Source organism: Phocoena phocoena, chromosome 16 (genome assembly GCF_963924675.1).
Source record: "Phocoena phocoena chromosome 16, mPhoPho1.1, whole genome shotgun sequence".
NCBI lineage: Eukaryota > Metazoa > Chordata > Mammalia > Artiodactyla > Phocoenidae > Phocoena > Phocoena phocoena.
This window is the reverse complement of record NC_089234.1, coordinates 26607544-26626386: the sequence shown is the minus strand read 5'-3', so window position 1 is coordinate 26626386 and position 18843 is coordinate 26607544. Positions and strand designations below refer to the sequence as shown.

The 18843-nt window shown below is 42.1% G+C and overlaps 1 protein-coding gene across 1 annotated transcript in view; it reads right to left on the bottom strand.

The window, feature by feature from the left end:
* The window catches only part of ARMH3 (armadillo like helical domain containing 3), a 153296-nt gene that overhangs the window by 18398 nt on the left and 116055 nt on the right, over window positions 1–18843 (bottom strand). Inside the window, exon 23 of the mRNA XM_065894692.1 lies at window positions 14213–14291. Coding sequence (XP_065750764.1) covers window positions 14213–14291 — 79 coding nt within the window. The remainder of the gene's footprint in view (window positions 1–14212; window positions 14292–18843) is intronic.

Below are 18843 nucleotides of genomic sequence, written 5' to 3'. Positions count from 1 at the left end.
AACAAAGATTTACTAAATAAAACACAATAGTAAAAAGTGTTAAAAAATTAATAAATTCATCTTTATGGTATTAAATTAAAGTTGGTCTTCATTAAAAGTTCTGGACTGTGAAAACACCATTAATAACTTGCAAACACAAGCAACTGACTAGGAGAAAATATTTGCAATACATATATATGACAAATGACTTGCATCCAGAATATATCAATACAAAAACTCATAAATATTATAATAATCAAATTTTAAAAACAGGCAAATGATCCGCTGCTCAACATCACACAAAATAAATTAACAGTAATTTAAAAAACTATGTATGCAGTATTACTAGAGCACTGCCTACCCACTAGAATGGCTAAAATTAAAAACACTCACAATTCCAAGTGTGGCAAAGATATGGAGTAGCTAGAACTCTTATTCATTGTTGGTGGGAATTAAAAATGGTACAACCACTTTTGAAAACAGTATGGCAGTTTCTTTTTTCTTTCTTTTTAAAAACATCTTTATTGAGAGATAATTTACATACCATAAAATTCAATCATTTTAAGTGTACAATTCAATGGTTTTACTATATTCACATAGGGGGCAATTATCACCATGATCTAAGTTTAGAACATTTTCATCAACTTCATAACCATTAGCAGTCATTTCCCAACTTACTCCCCAAACCCAGCTTTAGGTAACCACCAATCTATTTTCTGTCTCTATAGATTTGCTTATTCTGGACATTTTAAATAAATGGAATCACACAACATGTAGTCTTTTGTGACTGGCTTCCTTCATTTTGCATATGTTTTCAAGAATCATCCATGTTAGGGCTTCCCTGGTGGTGCAGTGGTTGAGAGTCCGCCTGCTGATGCAGGGGACACGGGTTCGTGGCCCGGTCCGGGAAGATCCCACATGCCGTGGAGTGCCTGGGCCCGTGAGCCACGGCCGCTAAGCCTGCGCGTCCAGAGCCTGTGCTCCGCAACGGGAGAGGCCACAACAGTGAGGCCTGCGTACCGCAAAAAAAAAAAAAAAAAAAAAAAATCATCGATGTTGTAGCAGGTATCTGTACTTCATTCCTTTTTTTTTTTTTTTTTTTTTTTTCGGTACGCGGCCTCTCACTGTTGTGGCCTCTCCCGCTGCGGAGCACAGGCTCCGGACGCGCAGGCTCAGCGGCCATGGCTCACGGGCTCAGCCGCTCCGTGGCATGTGGGATCTTCCCCGACCGGGGCACGAACCCGTGTCCCCCGCATCGGCAGGCGGACTCTCAACCACTGCGCCACCAGGGAAGCCCCTTCATTCCTTTTTATGGCTGAAAAATATTCCATTGTATGTATGGATGTATCACATTTTGTTTACCCATTCAGTTGCTGGTTGCTTTGGTTGTTTCTAGTTTTCGGTTATCATGAATAATGCTATTATGAATATTATTTGTATACGAGTCTTTGGGTGGACATATATTTTCATTTCTCTTTGGTAAACAGCTAGAAGTGTCACGATATGGATGAATCTCAGACACAACAGAGTTCATGTGAAATTCTATAAAAGACAAATCTAGGGACTTCCCTGGTGGTCCACTGGGTAGGACTCCGTGCTCCCAGTGCAAGGCACCCGGGTTCGATCCCTGGTCGAGGAACTAGATCCTGCATGCATGCCACAACTAAGAAGCCCCCATGCTGCAACTAAGAAGTCTGTGTGCTGCAATGAAGATCCTACGTGCTGCAGCTAAGACCCAGTGCAGCCAAAATAAACAATAAATAAATTTTAAAAAGAAAAGACAAATCTAATCTATAGCGATAGAAATTACATCAGTGGTTGCCTAGGGCTCAGATTTGCAGATAAGACTAACTGTAAAGGAGAACTTTTATGAGTGATGGAAGTAAAATGTTCTGTATCTTTGTGATGCTAATGATTACACAAATATGTTTTATTATATGTTAATTACATCTCAATAAAGTTAAGTAAAAAGTCTAGTCCAGTAAATCATGACTAGGCAAAAAAAAAAAAAGAAAGTAGGGCCATGGCAGTAAACTTACGTCTTTTTTGGTCTTACCATTCCATTTTTGGTTGGGGCAAGAATGATTCAGACTGAAATATCAGTATCTATAAGCCAGGAGTTCCTAGTATTTCCACAAGGCCAAAGATTCCCCTCATTGTGCTACTCCTCCCTACCTCTCCATCCCTGGCAATCCTCCCTGACAAATTAAAGGGACTCCAGGTAGCAATCAACAGTGTCTGAAATAATTTTCAGCTGGGCAGTAGCCACATGAGGTTTCTTTAAGTGGGTGTACTGTAGATGGATCTTTGACAAACTCAATCATTTGCCAAGCTCAGGAACTTATAGAGTCCTACCTTTACCAAGGACATCTAATGAAAGTTCCACTTTTGCCTTTTTTATGAAACTGAGGCAGGGGTGAAAGATATGAGACGATCATGGCTCTCCTTGTGGAAACTCACTCCAAATAAGGGTTATCAGCCAACCATTTACGGATTTATAATGAGGTATTTTTTCATTAGGGTACCTACAAACCTAAACCTTCTTAGGTTTATAAAAGGCTGGGGGATGCTGCTACAAGCACGCCAAATACATCAGCTGAGTGAGGTCTACAGGAGGGCACAGAAGCAAAGGTCTAAGCAAGAAATTAGTGATCCTGATTCTTATACTGTGAGGTCCTCAAGGGCATATATGATGTTTGCATTTTTATATCCCCTGGCTTGGCACAGAGCAGAAACCTCTGTCCTTCTGTACAGAAAAGAAATAATCTGGGGGATGTGAAGCTGGGGCACCCATTCCTTGTCTTGCTGCACGAACCAAGGACACCCAGAAGCAGAGAATTCTTAGACAAAAGCAGGTTCTGAGAACTTCCTTGGGAGGCAAGAATTGATTCTTTTTCAGAACACTTTAGCTCAAAGTGGCTGAAAAAAAGAAAACAAGCCAACAGTACAGGAGCTAGAACAAATAGTAACCTGGTAACAAACTCATAGGCCTCATTTGAGTGAGTATCCTTCCCCTCCACTAGGGGCTTACAGTGACTTTCTATCCAAGATAACATGAATATCTCTCCAGGGCACAATCATCCAATATAATTGTTTGGAAACAAGGATACAAAAGGTGGACACAAATCTCTTATGATAAAAAAAGATGATGCCTTTTAAAAGATAACTGTTTCCTCTATACAGCCAACTTGTATATAATATGCAGAAGATTTTTTTCCCCTTTCTATTTTCCTCTCATATACTTCAGGACCAAACTCAATTTCAGAACCAATTTTTAAAATTAATTAATTAATTAGGCTGCTTTGGGTCTTCATTGCTGCGCACAGGCTTTCTCTAGTTGTGGCGAGCGGGGGCTACTCTTCGTTGCAGTGCACGGGCTTCTCATCGCGGTGGCTTCTCTTGTTGTGGAGCACGGGCTCGAGGCGTGCGGGCTTCAGTAGTTGTGGCACATGGGCTCAGTAGTCGTGGTTTGTGGGCTCTAGAGCGCAGGCTCAGTAGTTGAGCACACAGGCTTAGCTGCTCCACAGCATGAGGGATCTTCCTGGACCAGGGCTCGAACCCATGTCTACTGCATTGGCAGGTGGATTCTTAATGACTGCGCCACCAGGGAAGTACCTTCAGAACCGATTTAAGTTGGCCAGTTCTCCAGTCCATCCATGTCTTTCAAAGCCTGCTACCAAAGGGCTCTTGACTGCCCTGAAATTTATTGATCTGACAGGCTGGCTCTGCCTTTCAGAAAGGCTGACCAGATAATGAAACTCATAGTGGGTGATTCGTGAAAGGCCATCAGTTGGTTAAAGGAGTGGCGACAATGACTTTCTTTAATTTCCCTGGGTAGTTGCCCCACCTCCCTGACTTGATTTGGTTGAAGCCCTAGAAACCCCCTTGTTTCCAGGGGTGAAGCTTGTGAAGCTTTTCTTTGCACTAATTACAGATCCAACATGCCCAGGTCTTCACCCTGCACAAGCAAGGCATGCAATCACACCAAGAGGCAGCCAAGATAATAGCGGTGGGGGAACATGATACACATGTTTACCAAATATCGCATCAGGCCTTCTCCCTCTCTATGGCTTATTGCAGGCTGGACACTCCACCCAGCTGAAACCAAGAGGCAGATCTCTGTCCTCCCTACTTGAGCTTTCTTTTCTTGGAAATATATCACATCTCAGGGAGGGAAACAGAAAACACCGTCTCTCTGACAATCTGATACGGGGTCTCTGCCTCACTGCCAGGCCTCACTTATCTATCCCTCCTTAAGAGACAAAATTCTTTAACAGAAATCCCATTTGTGGGCTATCCACAGTTTCCCTTCTAGCTGGGTGGGTCATTTTTAAGACTGTAACTTCTTTTTAAGCAGGGTCACTGTGAAAGGTCAAAGTGCTGTTATGGTACTTAGCAAAAACATTTCCAGTTAACACAGCTTATAACAGAGATAACAGTTTGCATAGTGACACTTCTGGCCTCCAGTGTTACTATCATAGTGGCAAACCATACTCTTCCAAGCACACCTTATAGAGTTTTGAGCTACCTCCTGGGAGAGAGGTTGCAATGGAAATAAAACAAAAGTACACGAACATCTATTTGGAAGGAAGGAGGTGGCTAAAAAAACAAACTAAAGGGACTTCCCCTGGTGGTTCAGTGGTAAAGAATCCGCCTTCCAATGCAGGGGACGTGGGTTCAATCCCTGGTCAGGGAACTAAGAGCACATATGCCACAGCGCAACTAAGCCTGCATGCCACAATTACTGAGCCCACGTGCCTCAACTTGAGAGAGAAAACCCACACGCCACAACTAGAGAGAAGCCCACGCACCGCAAGGAAAGATCCTGCGTGCCGCAACTAAGACCCAACACAGCCAAATAAATAAATAAGCAAACTGAAGAGGGAAGTCCTACCTGTACATCTAGTAACTGGGATAAAGGGTCCTTCTTAGCTTAAACCAAGAAAGCAAGGGCTGCCGTCTCCTGTAACCTCTTGAAAAGCTGACTACTGGAGTTCCTATGAGCTCCAAAGCGACTCCTCTCATGCACTGCCAACGAAGCTTCACCGACAATGAAGCCTGACTGAGGAAGACCAGAAAGTTTATGTGATGGGCATTTCAAAATTCATACTTAATTGAAGAAAATGCTGACAGTGCCAGACATGAATAATAAGCTGAGCTCTTCACCAGTGACCTCTGCATTCATCTAGCTTGGCTGTGGGACATTAATTTTGAATCTTAATTTTCCCTTTATTTTTTTAAACAAAATGGAACTACCACTTTAAAAATAATTAAAATTCAGTGTGCTACTTTTTTTGGTTTTGACCCACATAAATATATTATCTTTAAAAGAAATAAGTACATAAGAACTTTTAAAAAATTCGTCATCTTCCTTTGGTGTGTGGAGAAGCTTTATTTCTCATACTGACTTTTCTGACATGCTTGTATGGAATAAAGAGACTTTTCCCTCATTTAGAAAGTTATCATACCGTGCCAAGAGCCTCTACTTAGGCATTTCTGCCTAACTGGCAGGCAAACTCTCCAGGTCCCTGTTCAGTACTTTTTTTCCTTAACTGAATGGGCCGTTCCCAAACCAGGACCTTTCCCCACCCCTTAGGAACGAGCCCTGTTATCCCCATTCTCTCTGCTTCTCCCTGCACCTTCCTATCCTGACTTGCCTCTTCCTTCAGGATACTTGACAAACTCCAGTTATCTCAGGTGCTTTGGCCAATGAAAAGCTCAGACTTTGGTGTCAGACTGACCTACATTTACACTATGGCTTTACCACTAACAGCTGTGTGATCTTGAACAAATTACTTAAGTCTCTTTAGCATCGTCATCTATAAAATGACGATAACTGTACCTACCTCAAACAATTGATTAAAGAATTAATTACATAACCTAAGTAAAAGTGCCTAGCTCAGAAACTCCTAGTTGTTCCTTTCCTTTTATCTATTTGTGTCCTTTTTTAAATCCAAGATACTTTCTTCCCTATTCAGAGGAGCTAAAATCCAGCTTTCTCCCCTGTCTCTGGCAGTGCAGCTTACCTCTTGGTCCAAGTAAGAGAGTGGACATCCTAGCAGCACATAATCAGCTGACCTTCTTAAGTGGACCTTCTCAAGATGCCCTATGTAACATAAAGTTGATTTCCAAGGTTTATTAGCAGCTGGTAGGAAAATCTCTCTGCCTCTGACTTTGTGTCTTTCTGCTTTGGTGAATCCAGTGAACAAATAACTCGTATCAAACTTTTTCCTGCCAAATAGGTCAGCTGAAATGTCAGAATCTAAACAAAGACACCAAGAGAGGAAGGGTCAGACAGCCAATGCTTGTGTCACATGCTCGTACTCAGAGTTCTCACAGCAACCATCACTCAGTGTTATAGAGAGGCAGCGCAAAACTACAGGCTGTTGTACCAAAAAAAATACAATGCCAAGTACGGGAAACTGAGTTACGGCTATCGTGAGAGTCTTAAATCTCAGCTCACCAGCATGTGTCTCTGCCAAGGCTGCCCTGCATGGTGGCCAAGGCCCTGTTTTAAGATGAGAAAACATCACAGGGGCTCTCAGAATGGGCTGCTCAGAGGACTCGATTGCCCTGGGAGGCAATATAGGTGGCTCCATGGGGAAAGTGACCCACACTCACCTCCTGCTCAGAAAGCCCCACCTCACAGCTTTACAGCCCCCTTCTCCCAGTCTTCCTCAACAACCAGTGGTATGCTGGAGCTGACTTACACATGCTTGGCCTGTGAGAGATGACTGTTAAATTTTCAAGCACTATGAGAGCCACTTGGCTTCACACTGGTAGCCATGGTGGGAGCATTCACCCTCAGCACTACAAATCAGCCCCCTCCAACCGCTCACCCCGCTACCAGTTATTAAACATTTACTAGCACCCCAAGGGCGAAGAACTCTAAAGCTTAAGTACCAGGCTCCATTTTCCTCATAAGGCTTGAAGCTTTTAGGATATCTCCCCAAGATCTTTCTGTGCTTCCTCCTACATGTTCACAAGTAACGGGTGCCACCCAGACACCCTAACAACGTTTTGCCCCACAAACTAGGGCTCTCCTCTTATTAGCAGCATCTCACTGTTCTCTGGGAAAATAAAGTTAGGTTTCGTTAGGATCTTTAAACACTCAGCAGTTATTTATAGTGGCTATTATCTTAGGATCAGGAGAAAAGCAAAAAGGGTTAGAAAGATGACTAATAGATGAAAATAAATACTCAGCTTCCAGTGCAACTTTCACTCAATCAGATGTGAAGCATTTTTTGTTTCCCTAATTGACTTTAACCTACTCCTACAAATGAATGATTCTCTGTTTCATCATAATACTTTCAAAGATACCTCTTATAACATGACATTATACAGGGCCTCCTCTGAAACCAAAATCCAAAGCCTTAGTGAGAGTGGAGACTTGAAGAAATAATGGGAGGCATCTGGTGACACTGTCCTATAGTCCTGTGGCACATGGGGGTGCCAGCAGACCACCTTTGTGATCTTCCCGGAAAATCCCTAAATTTGTATGAAAAATTTTTAGCAAGCCCCTGGGCCACTTGGTTTAAAGGAATACCAGCTTCCAGATAGGTTTGCTCATGCTTAGAAACAGAAAGTAGAATGGTAGTTGCCAGGGGCAAGGTGGAGGGCAGGAAAAGGGGAGTTGTTCAATACACAGAGTTTCAGTTTTTTGTTTTCTTTTTAAATTAATTAATTAATTTATTTTTGGCTGTGTTGGGTCTTTGTTGCTGCATGCAGGCTTTCTCTAGTTGCGGTGAGTGGGGGCTACTCTTTGTTGCGGTGCATGGGCTTCTCATTGTGGTGGCTTCTCTTGTTGCGGAGCACAGGCTCTAGGCGTGCAGGCTTCAGTAGTGGTGGCATGTGGGCTCAGTAGTTGTGGCTCGCGAGTCTAGAACATAGGCTCAGGAGTTCTGGTGCATGGGCTTAGTTGCTCCATGGCATGTGGGATCTTCCCAGTCCAGGGCTCGAACCCATGATAAATTGCACAACAATGTATATATTAACACTACTGTAGTGTACACTTAAGAGTGGTTAAGATGATAAATTTTGTTATGTGTTTTTTACCAGGACAAAAAAAGAGAGAGATAGGTTTGCTCAGTAGGTCTAATCATATGCCTAGTAGCATTGAGGCTGGCTCATACTAGGCCTTTGAGATGAACGCTTGTGAACTGAATCAAAGGCAGTACAATTAGGACAGGGATGAGAGTCAGTGCACTAGGGTTTATGGAAGATGTGCTAACAATTTAAATGACTGAATCATATTTCTAAGGCATCCAGCCCCTGGGTGCCCTGGGACCCAAGGACAAGGCATAGAAACTCTGGGACTCTTCTCCACTCTTTCTGTCCTTTTCAGGTCCTGGCTTTGAGTACATTTTACAATCTGTGCCTCTCCATTTATCCAATTCCTACCTTTCTTCATTCAAGGCCCAACTCACTTCTTCTCTCTTCCACATGGCCTTTCCTGACCACCACAACCTGCAGAGATCTTTCTCCAACAGGAACACACAGATCCTATTGCTAGTACTGGTCGGCTATTGATAATAAATTGCCTTAAGCCATCTTTTGCACTTACTCCATCCTTTGAGAACAAAGGCCCTTTATCATACCTCTGTATCCCTCAAATGCCTGGCTCAATCTAAAGCACAAAGCACTAAATGCTAAAATACTGATAACTCAATGAAGGCCGAAGAAAGTAAAAGTGGGCCATTTACTTGTTTTCCAATGGGATATTTCAATGGCACAAAATTGGTCATAAGTATGACTGAAAGCTTAAGGAATCAGGTGCTCAGGGAAGGTTTTGACTTGAATCCTAAATTGCCACTATGTACTCTAGATATTCAGGGCTCTAGAGAATCTTCTGTAAAGTTCTGCTATGAATCCCTCTTTTGCCTATAAGGAAGTTAGAGCTGATATAAATCAATGTCATAGCATTTGCAAACCAAAACAAATAGTGAATAGTCTAAAAGGTGCTTAAGATCTTCAATGGGCATTTTCAAAGGTCTGATGGCTTTGGGGGCAAGGAAAGTATGAGGTACTATTCAAGGCACCTAAGCCAGTGATTCTTTAAAAAGAAATGTGTTGAAGGGGTCAAAGCCTGACTGAGACTTTTAAGAAAGATGGACCCTCTTCAAGAAAAAAAAAAAAAAAGAAATATGCATAATTTTACACAATTTCAGTGTGCAGTAATTTTCTAAAGCCTATTCTTGGACTTTGGGTTAAAAACCTGTGAGCCAGTATTCCAAAAAATTTCATGACAGATCTCGAGTGTAGACCCAATTCTAGTAGGATACAGCCAGTAATAAAAAAGTCTTTTTCCTAATTTGAAAAGCAGGAATAAAGGACAGGGAGTATACAAGAGTTTAGGGTAGGACAGGATAGGGAGGAGAACCTCCTGAAGAGCTCTTCTATTGTAACATACTTATCTGCAGAGAGCATTGCATCATCAAGACAGTATATCCTCAAAGCATCCAAACCCAAGATTTAGTCTGGGGTCTAGAGTTTCTCTTAAATACCTTCCTTCCACATTTATTTAGTACAAACAAAAGGGTCATTGGGATTTATCTATGAAAATGCCACAGGTTGTGTGACTCAGCTATCCTTGTGAGAGAATAAAAATCAGGGTGCGTGTCACTGGTAGGGATAGGGGCATACCAAATGATTCTATCAGCTAGCGACAGATGCTTGCCAACAAGCCGTACTGAGAAGAGAAAGGAGCTAAATCTCAGCTGAGGGTGGGCAAGGGGCCTGAAGGACAGGTTTTATAAGATGTACTAAAGACAAGCAAACCCAGTAGGGAATAAACTGGGAGTAGTTTCACAGTTCTTGGAAAAGCAAGTTGTACCTTCTCTATAAACTTTATTCATAAAGATGCATGAAATACAAAAAGCGGTCAAAGTGCCCTTACCAAACACCATATACAAAAAATTAATTCAAAATAGGTCAAAGACCTAAATGTAAGAGCTAAAACTATACAACTCTTAGAAGAAAACATAGGGGAAAAGTTTCATGACACTGGATTTAGTAATGATGACACCAGAAGTACAGGCAACCAAAGAACAGACAAACAGGACTTCATCAAAATTGAAAACTTGTTCATCAAGGGACACTGTCAACATAGTAAAAAGGCAACCCACAGAATGGGAGAAAATATTTGCAAATCACATGTCTGATGAAGGATAAATATCTAGAATAGATAAAGAATTCCTAAAACTCAACAACAAAAATCCAAACAACCCAATTAAAAAATGGGCAAGGGGCCTGAAGAGACATTTCTCCAAAGAAGATAAACAAATGGCCAGTAAACACATAAAAAGATGCTCAACATTAATAATGATTAGGGAAATAAAAATCAGAACCATAATGAGACACTACTTCACCCCCATTAGGATGGCTATTATCAAAAAAATCAGAAAATGGGCTTCCCTGGTGGCGCAGTGGTTGAGAGTCCACCTGCCAATGCAGGGGACATGGGTTCATGCCCCGGTCCGGGAAGATCCCACATGCCGCGGAGCAGCTGGGCCCGTGAGCCATGGCCGCTGAGCCTGCACGTCTGGAGCCTGTGCTCCACAACGGGAGAGGTCACAGCAGTGAGAGGCCTGCGTACCGCAAAAAAAAAAAAAAAAATCAGAAAACAACCAGTGTTGACAAGGATGTGGAAAAATTGGAATGTAAAATGGTGCTGCCACTGTGGGAAACACTATAATGGCTTCTCAAAAAATTAAACATAGAATTAACTACCATTTGATCCAGCAGTCCCACCTCTGGGTATATACACAAAAGAACTGAAAGCAGGGACTCAAAACACCAACATTCATAGCAGCATTCTTCACAATAGTCAAAAGGTGGAAACAACCCAAATGTCCATCGATGGTTAGAAGGATAAACAAAATGTGCTATACACATACAACAGAATATTATTCAGCTTTGAAAGGAATGAAATTCTGATACATGCTACAACATGGACAAAACTTGAAGACATTTTGCTAAGAGAAATAAACCATATACAAAAGGACAAATATTGTATGATTCCACTTTCTGTGAGACCCCTAGAATAGTCAGGTACATGGAGACAAATAGTAGAATAGTGGTTACCAGGGGCTGGGGGTACAGGAAATGAGGAGTCATTGTTTAATGGGTTTAGGGTTTCAGCATGGGATGATGAAAAAGTTCTGGAGATGGACAGTAGTGATGGTTGCACAACAATGTGAATGCACTTAATGCCACTGAACTGTACACTTAAAAACTATTCAAATGGTAAATTTTATGCAGATTTTACCACACACACACAAAAGGAGTCAAAATGAGCAAGCTTCACAATCAACTCCAGACAAATATGACACCTGTGTATACAAAATAAAAATGCACGCAGGGGCTTCCCTGGTGGTGCAGTGGTTGAGAGTCCGCCTGCCGATGCAGGGGACACTGGGTTCGTGCCCTGGTCTGGGAAGATCCCACATGCCGCGGAGCGGCTGGGCCCGTGAGCCATGGCCACTGAGCCTGCGCGTCCGGAGCCTGTGTTCCGCGATGGGAGAGGCCACACAGTGAGAGGCCCGCGTACCGCAAAAAAAAAAAAAAAATGCACGCAGTTTATTACACTAGAAAATGAATGACCATTCAGTCACACTGAGGGTATTAACTGATTAAAAAGCTTTGCCCTCCATGAAGCCAATGAGAAGTAATAAAAAATGTCATCTATCTTCTGGACATCTGAAAAGAAACCCCAGTGTGAGAGACTGGGCTTTGTTTATTAAGCAATAATGGATTTACAAACATCATCTTGAAATGCCTCAAACACACACTAGAATGTGTCTGGGGGTTGCCAGAACTAAACCTCTTGCCAGAAGAAAATGGCAGCCTAGGCAGGCAGATCTAGCAAAGAGCCCTCTCTTGTCTGCTATCTTACTAAGTGCTATAAATCCCAGTTAACGTCTATCCATGGTCTTTAGGCTTTAATTTAGGAGTATTTTAGAATCTAGATGGGGATTAAGTTCCTGATTTTTTCTTTCTGCTTAGTTTGCTGCTAACAACTGAGGCCCTATTTTTCTTTTTTTCTTTCGGCCAAGTGGCATGTGGGATCTTAGTTCTCCCACCAGGGATTGAACTCAAGCCCCCTGAATTGGAAGCACGGAGTCTAAATCACTGGACCACCAGGCTCTATTGCATCCCAAAGCCAGTTCTTTGAGAAGCTGTGAATACACTTAATATTAGTGACATTAGCATTAATGTTCATAACTGAGGGGAGAGAAGTGCTCCAACACATGTTGGAGATTAACAAGGAGTCAAAATACTTTTAATCTGATATGCTGAGAATAAAACCAAGTGCACCCTCATGCTGTCATTTATTGCCCTTCAGAGTCAGTTAGGGAAGAGAAGCAACAACTATTTTGAGGGCAGTTTTGAAAAGGGTCCCAGAATAGTTATCACCCTTCCCCCACTACCCGAGTGAAAAGAGTTGTTAAGAAAGGTAATGAATATACAAAAACTCCATGAGAGCAAGGACTACACTTAGATTATTCACCACTGATCCCTACTACCCAGGACCACACTTTGTATACAGCAGGCATGCAATTATTTACTAAGAAAATAAATCTTTGAGAGTGCTATCCCTTCCTCATTCTCAAATAGGGCTGTGTACTCTCTCACTCTATAGAAGTCGCCTCATCTCTGGCTTGTGGACTCTTACTGAGAGTCACTTTCATCACTTCATTTAACTTTGAAAGAAGTTGGAGAAGGGTGAGGACACGTGCTTGCTAATCATCCTTTTCCAGATTGCCTCATGCGCCAGAATGGATTTTATTATTGGTCTGTGGCTGCTACTGCTGTAGGAAGATTTCAGCCTGACCTTCCCAAGCTGCTGGGGGATGAATACTGCACGTGGCTGACTGGGAAAATGTGTCTTCCTTTTTTTTTTTTAAAGCTTTTAGGCTAACCAGAGCTCACTGTGGTAAGAAAGTCACCCTTTCTTTCACTATACAAAACTCAAGATGTTGAATTCTTTTGCATAAAAATGGTATAATAAAACTGATCTGAACTGGTCCAACAGGAAAAAGGTAGGCTCTTGAAGCACCTCACAGAGAGCAGTGGCATCAAAGTCCTATACAGGACTTAGGACTGCTCCATAGGCAGAAGAGGAAAAAAGAAAATGAAAGCCATTTATCAAAGCGGTTTAAATAAGAGGATGGATTCTCACAGCTGGTCTCACAAAAGAGAACAAATATGTCAAGGGGAATAACTGATAGACTAATTGAGTCCTATCCATCTGGCTGAGGAAAGAGCCACTGGTGGGAATACTGAGACGCTGTCTGTTAGGCAAAAGGCTTGCTTGGTGCCTCATTTGGTGAGCAGAACAGCTTTTAGGAACACTGAACACACAATCACACAACAGCTAGCTGGCTGGCCCTGCCAGCAAGAGGCTCAGTGGCAAAAAAAAGAGAGCGCAGAGCATAGGTGTTTTTTTTTTAATTGGCTTGGAGCCTATATCTGGACTCTCACCTCATGAATACCCAGGGCCTCCAACTTGGGAGTAGGGTGGGAAGGAAGGAAGATTGTGTGAATACATGTCTCATTTTGTGCTTTTAAAAACAGGACTCAAGAGTCTCATTCTGAAACATCAAGTTCAATACCATGCTACGCTAAAGCCCCATCTGTAATTTTATATAATGCAGGGCCAAGTACAGGCATTTTGGGAGAAGAGGAAATCAGGCCAGACTCAAGGAAAACAAACACACAACACTATCTGCATCTCCAACTTGGTCCATATCACAGAAAAACCTGCTCCGAAATAAATGCTCAAGGCAAATTAGAACTCAATTACTAAGGAAAATCTGTCCCAAGGAGGGCTCATGTTTTAAGGAGCCAAACAGCCTCAAATTAAGCTGAACTCAGGGTTTTTCTAACTGGCAGTTTCAACTACTGCTAAGTTTTCATTTCTTATTTTCAAAAGTCAAAATGACTCTCTGCCTAAAATTAAAAGAAGAAATGCCATATCACCCACTCTAAAATAACAATTCACCAAAATTTCACCTACATATCTTCTACATAATTAAGCAAACCCTTCATATGGCACAAAAACAGAAGCCATCATTCTATTTAAAGTACTACCAACAAATCCCTTACTAATTCCTCTTAGCAGCCTAGCTCTTGCCACTCCCATTAGAAGCTCAGTCATAGAACCCCTCTGCCATCAGAGAGGGCTTGATGCTAGCCACAAACTAGGGTCACTATGAGGAAAGTAGTGGCTTACCTGCTCCTCTGACAGTTGGGATATGTGATTCACAGCAGCGTAGGATTCAATTTTGGGGTTAAAGTGGTTGATGATGGCTCTGAAACAAAGAATTAACATTAATATAGCACCAGATGGAATAAGAGGATAAATGAGTTAAAAACAAGTATCGACTACCTTCTGGTTTAGAGTATGAGAGCATGGGAGTACCTGTCAGAGAGTAACTGTCCTCTTAGGAACATGAGGTCACACAGGGTGAACTGATTACTTTAAAATGGGAAGGGTTTAATAATTTATTAGACAGAGAACAGAATCAAGCATCTCTGCTCTGCAAATGAACTAGGGAAAAACCTCACAACCAAACAAAAAACAAAACCAAGCATCCTTTAGACAAGAAACAGGACCCGGGGGGCTGTCCACTAGGGGGCCCTGGTGTTTCAGTCAGAAAGAAAAGTAGTAGTTTACTTGGGAGAACAGGGCATTCAGTAACACATAGGCTAAATACAGTCTCTGAAGAAGCTAAGCTTTATCAAAGCCTACAACCAATCATCATATTTGTTAGTTAATATTTCAAACCAAAATTTTATTTCCAGCCATTCAAACCAAAATCTGAGTGCTTTCAAACACTCCCTCCTCCACCACTCTGTCACATTCAAGGTCACCAAGTCTTATCAAATCTACCTTTTATTTTATTTATTTTTTATTTTATTTATTTATTTATTTATTTTGCGGTACGCGGGCCTCTCACTGTTGTGGCCTCTCCCGTTGCGGAGCAACAGGCTCTGGACGCACAGGCTCAGCGTCCATGGCTCACGGGCCTAGCCACTCCGCGGCATGTGGGATCTTCCCGGACCGGGGCACGAACCCGTGTCCCCTGCATCGGCAGGTGGACTCTCAACCACTGCGCCACCAGGGAAGCCCCAAATCTACCTTTTAAAAACCTCTGAAATCTGAAATAAATTTTCCTGAAACAAATGTCTTAGTACAGGTCTTTGTCATTTCTTGTCTGGTACAGCAGAAAAAGCACAGGTTTTAGACCAGAGGTTAGCATGGGTCCTTAGTGATATAAAAGTGATTAAAGAAATGTGGAGAACAGACAAATATTTCTAACAGAACAATTTCAAATAACATGTGTAGATAACTCTCCTCCTTAGGAGGTGGAGTTTAATTCCCATTCCCACTGAGAGTAGGCTAGACTTATTTCCAAAGAAGAGTAGTGAAAGGTAAAAATAGTATCTTGACAGTAAAGAATCCTGGCGAATACTACCTTAACCAAGCGATGAAGGTGAATATCACCAGTGATGTCATGTGGCTGTCAGGTAACGCCTGGTATGATCTGATGAGAAGGGCACTTCGCCTCTGTTATATACTTTCAAAAATCCATAATCTCAGAATCTAATCGTGAGAAAAACATCAGACAAACCCACACTGGGGTACATTCTACAGAATACCTAGCCAGTACTCCTCGAGACTGTTAAGGTCATGAAAAACAAAACTTGAGAAACTGTCACAGACCAGAGACCATTGGGGAGACATGACAACCAAATGCAATGTGATAACTCTGAATTGGATCCTGGAACAGAAAGAGGACATTAATGGATAAACTGGTGAAACCCACATAAACTATGAAGTTTAGTTATTAGCAACGTATCAATGCCCATTTCTTAGTGTTGATAAATGTTCCATGGTAATGTAAGATGGGGGAAACTAGGCTGAGGGGCATACAGAAACTCTGTGGGTTATCTTTGCACTTTTTCTGTAATTCTAAAATTATTCCAAAATAAACAATTTATTAAAATGTGTATGTCTGGATAGCATAATAGAAATCAATATGTTCTTTTAATATAACTTACTGATAGTAAAGGATTATAAAACCATTTAATCTAATATAAGTATAAGCCAGAAACTTCAAAAAAAAACCCCACTATGGTTTGGAATCCTAGTTTGACCACTTGTTTTTCTGAACGATTTTGGGAAGCTGTATGTCTCACCAAAGGAAAAAAACGGGAATAATAATATCTACTTTAGCAGTTAGCACAGTATCTAGGAAGGGTGCATTGTAGGCATACAATAAATGTTTGTTGAAAGAGTGAACTAAATCTTAAGAGGATTCTTGCAATATTTATATAACAAAGCAATGTCAAGTATCTAGCACAATGCCTGGCACAAGCTGGTGCTCAATAAATATTCAATGAATGAACAAATCAAATAGGACAGAAATGGGTCAGGAGCAAGAGGCAAGTTTTGCTAACTTATTTTTCTAGAGGCTAGGACGAAGGGTAGAGATATTATCTGCAAGTTAAGGTTGTGGGGCTTGGTCTAAATCCCAAATATCCATTGTGACCAAGGGGGGTGTCAAATATTTTTCTCATTCAGAAGGCAACATTTGGGGGTATTGGCAAGGATGACAACAGTCCAGGAGCAGAAAAGAAAACCAGGAGGCTAAACCCAATGAGAAGATGGGAGGGCAGGTTTAGGGAACTGAGAATCCCACCAAACCTAGCAGCAGTACTAACTTAGTTAACCCAGTGTAGAGTCTGAGTCATAGGGTCCAGCATGCAAAAGTGATGGGATTGAGAAAAGGAAATACAATAGACAAATCAATCTACAATTAGATCTCAGTTATTTTGGAAAACGGAATCTGCATTCTGTAAATACATCTATTTCATGCTTTTGTAGGTTTGTTTTTTCCTAAGGTTTCCTTTAAATTTCTTAGTAAAAAAATTTTTTTGAAAAAAATCCTGACTCGGACTTCCCTGGTGGTGCAGTGGTTAAGAATCTGCCTCCCAATGCAGGGGACACAGGTTCGATCCCTGGTCTGGGAAGATCCCACATGCTGCGGAGCAACTAAGCCCGTACGCCACAACTACTGAGCCTGCGTGCCAAAACTACTAAAGACCACGTGCCTAGAGTCCGTGCTCTGCAACAAGAGAAGCCATTGCAATGAGAAGTCCGTGCACCGCAGCAAAGAATAGCCCCCGCTCACCACACTAGAGAAAGCCCACGCGCAGCAACAAAGACCCAATACAGCCAAATACATAAATAAATAAATTAAATTATATAAAAAACAAATCCTGACTTGACTGAACTAGGATTTTTTTGTTTTGGTTTGGTTTGCCTAGGTTTGGAAAACAGAGAACTCCAAAAAACCCTAATGTCTGCCTGGGTGGGATGGTAGCAGCCACTGGGGCCCAGCTGGCAATCCAGAGAAGCTGGTGAAATTTGGACAACTAAATAATCCCTGGGAATGGAACAGATGGGGATGCTGTAACTCTATTCCCTTTCTATCTGAAGAATTTTCTTGCCAAGAAATAAAGCAAGGAAGCAAGAAAAGAGAGAGAAAGGAAAAAGAAAAAGAGGGAAGAAAGAAAGAGGGGGGCAGGTGCTCAGAGCAAGAAAAGGAGGAGAGAGGGAATGGGGGAGAGAAAGAAAAAAATTGGAAGGTACTATCTTCAAAAAGTACACTTACTGGGACTCCCCTGGTGGTGCAGTGGTTAAGAATCTGCCTGCCAATGCAGGGGACATGGGTTCAAGCCCTGGTCCAGGAAGATCCTGCCTGCCACGGAGCAACTAAGCCCGTGCACCACAACTACTGAGCCTGCATTCTAGAGCCTGCGAGCCACAACTACTGAGCCTGCGTGCCACAACTACTGAAGCGTGCGCGCCCTAGAACCCGTGCTCCACAACAAAAGAAGCCACTGCAATGAGAAGCCCACGCACCACAATGAAGAGCCCCTGCTCACCGCAACTAGAGAATGCCCGTCTGCAGCAACAAAGACTCAACGCAGCCAAAAAGAAATAAAGTTTAAAAAAGACTCTATTAAAAGAAAAAAAAAGTACACTTATTTCCTTCCCTTCTCACCATTATACCTGCCAAGTGTCAGTTGGGTCTGTGGATGCCCTGTGCTTGATATTGCAGGGCATATATGCTAATATTGTTTGGGCAAACTTATCCTGAGGGTATGACAGATTTGCCAGTCTGAGAATTTATATTTGGAATGAAGATAAAATCATCTTCCAACCCGCCCTGTGACATTCTCGTCCCAGAGCTTCAGATCTCAGCAAGTGATGGAAGGTCTCCCACCAGGCAAGTTAAGGGACTGCTTAGAAACCTGAGAGAGGTGGAACACTGTACATCCAGTTAATAATTTCTAATTCAGTACCCACAAAGGACACAGAGTATACGTCCCTGCTTTACTTTTCTTGCTGTTTATTTGGGATTGTTATCTGTAAAATCTGAGTACTAATCTGATCTTCTGAAGATAGCAGGTGCAGGGCACTAGGCCTAAGAAGTAAGAAAAATAGACTGACACTGGCTGTTCTCCCTCCATGTTCTTTAGCAGGGTATTTCAGAGAGGGTTTGGAAGCTTCCTATTAAAGTTCTCAGGACTTCATACTGTTGAAATGGAAATATGTTCTGAGACAGCAAAGAGATGACAAAACACCAAAACCAGGCTAAGTCAGCCCACACTGAGTGACACATACCTTTGCAGTGACTGAAATACTTAGTTTCTCCTTCACCAGGAAGTTTGGAGGCTACCAGGGTTCACCTGGGTTGTGATTTCACATTTCCCCACCTGGCCACGGTCCCAGAATTAAACTTATGCCTGACTAGTTCTCAGTAGGAAAAAGATGAAATACCAGATTTATGG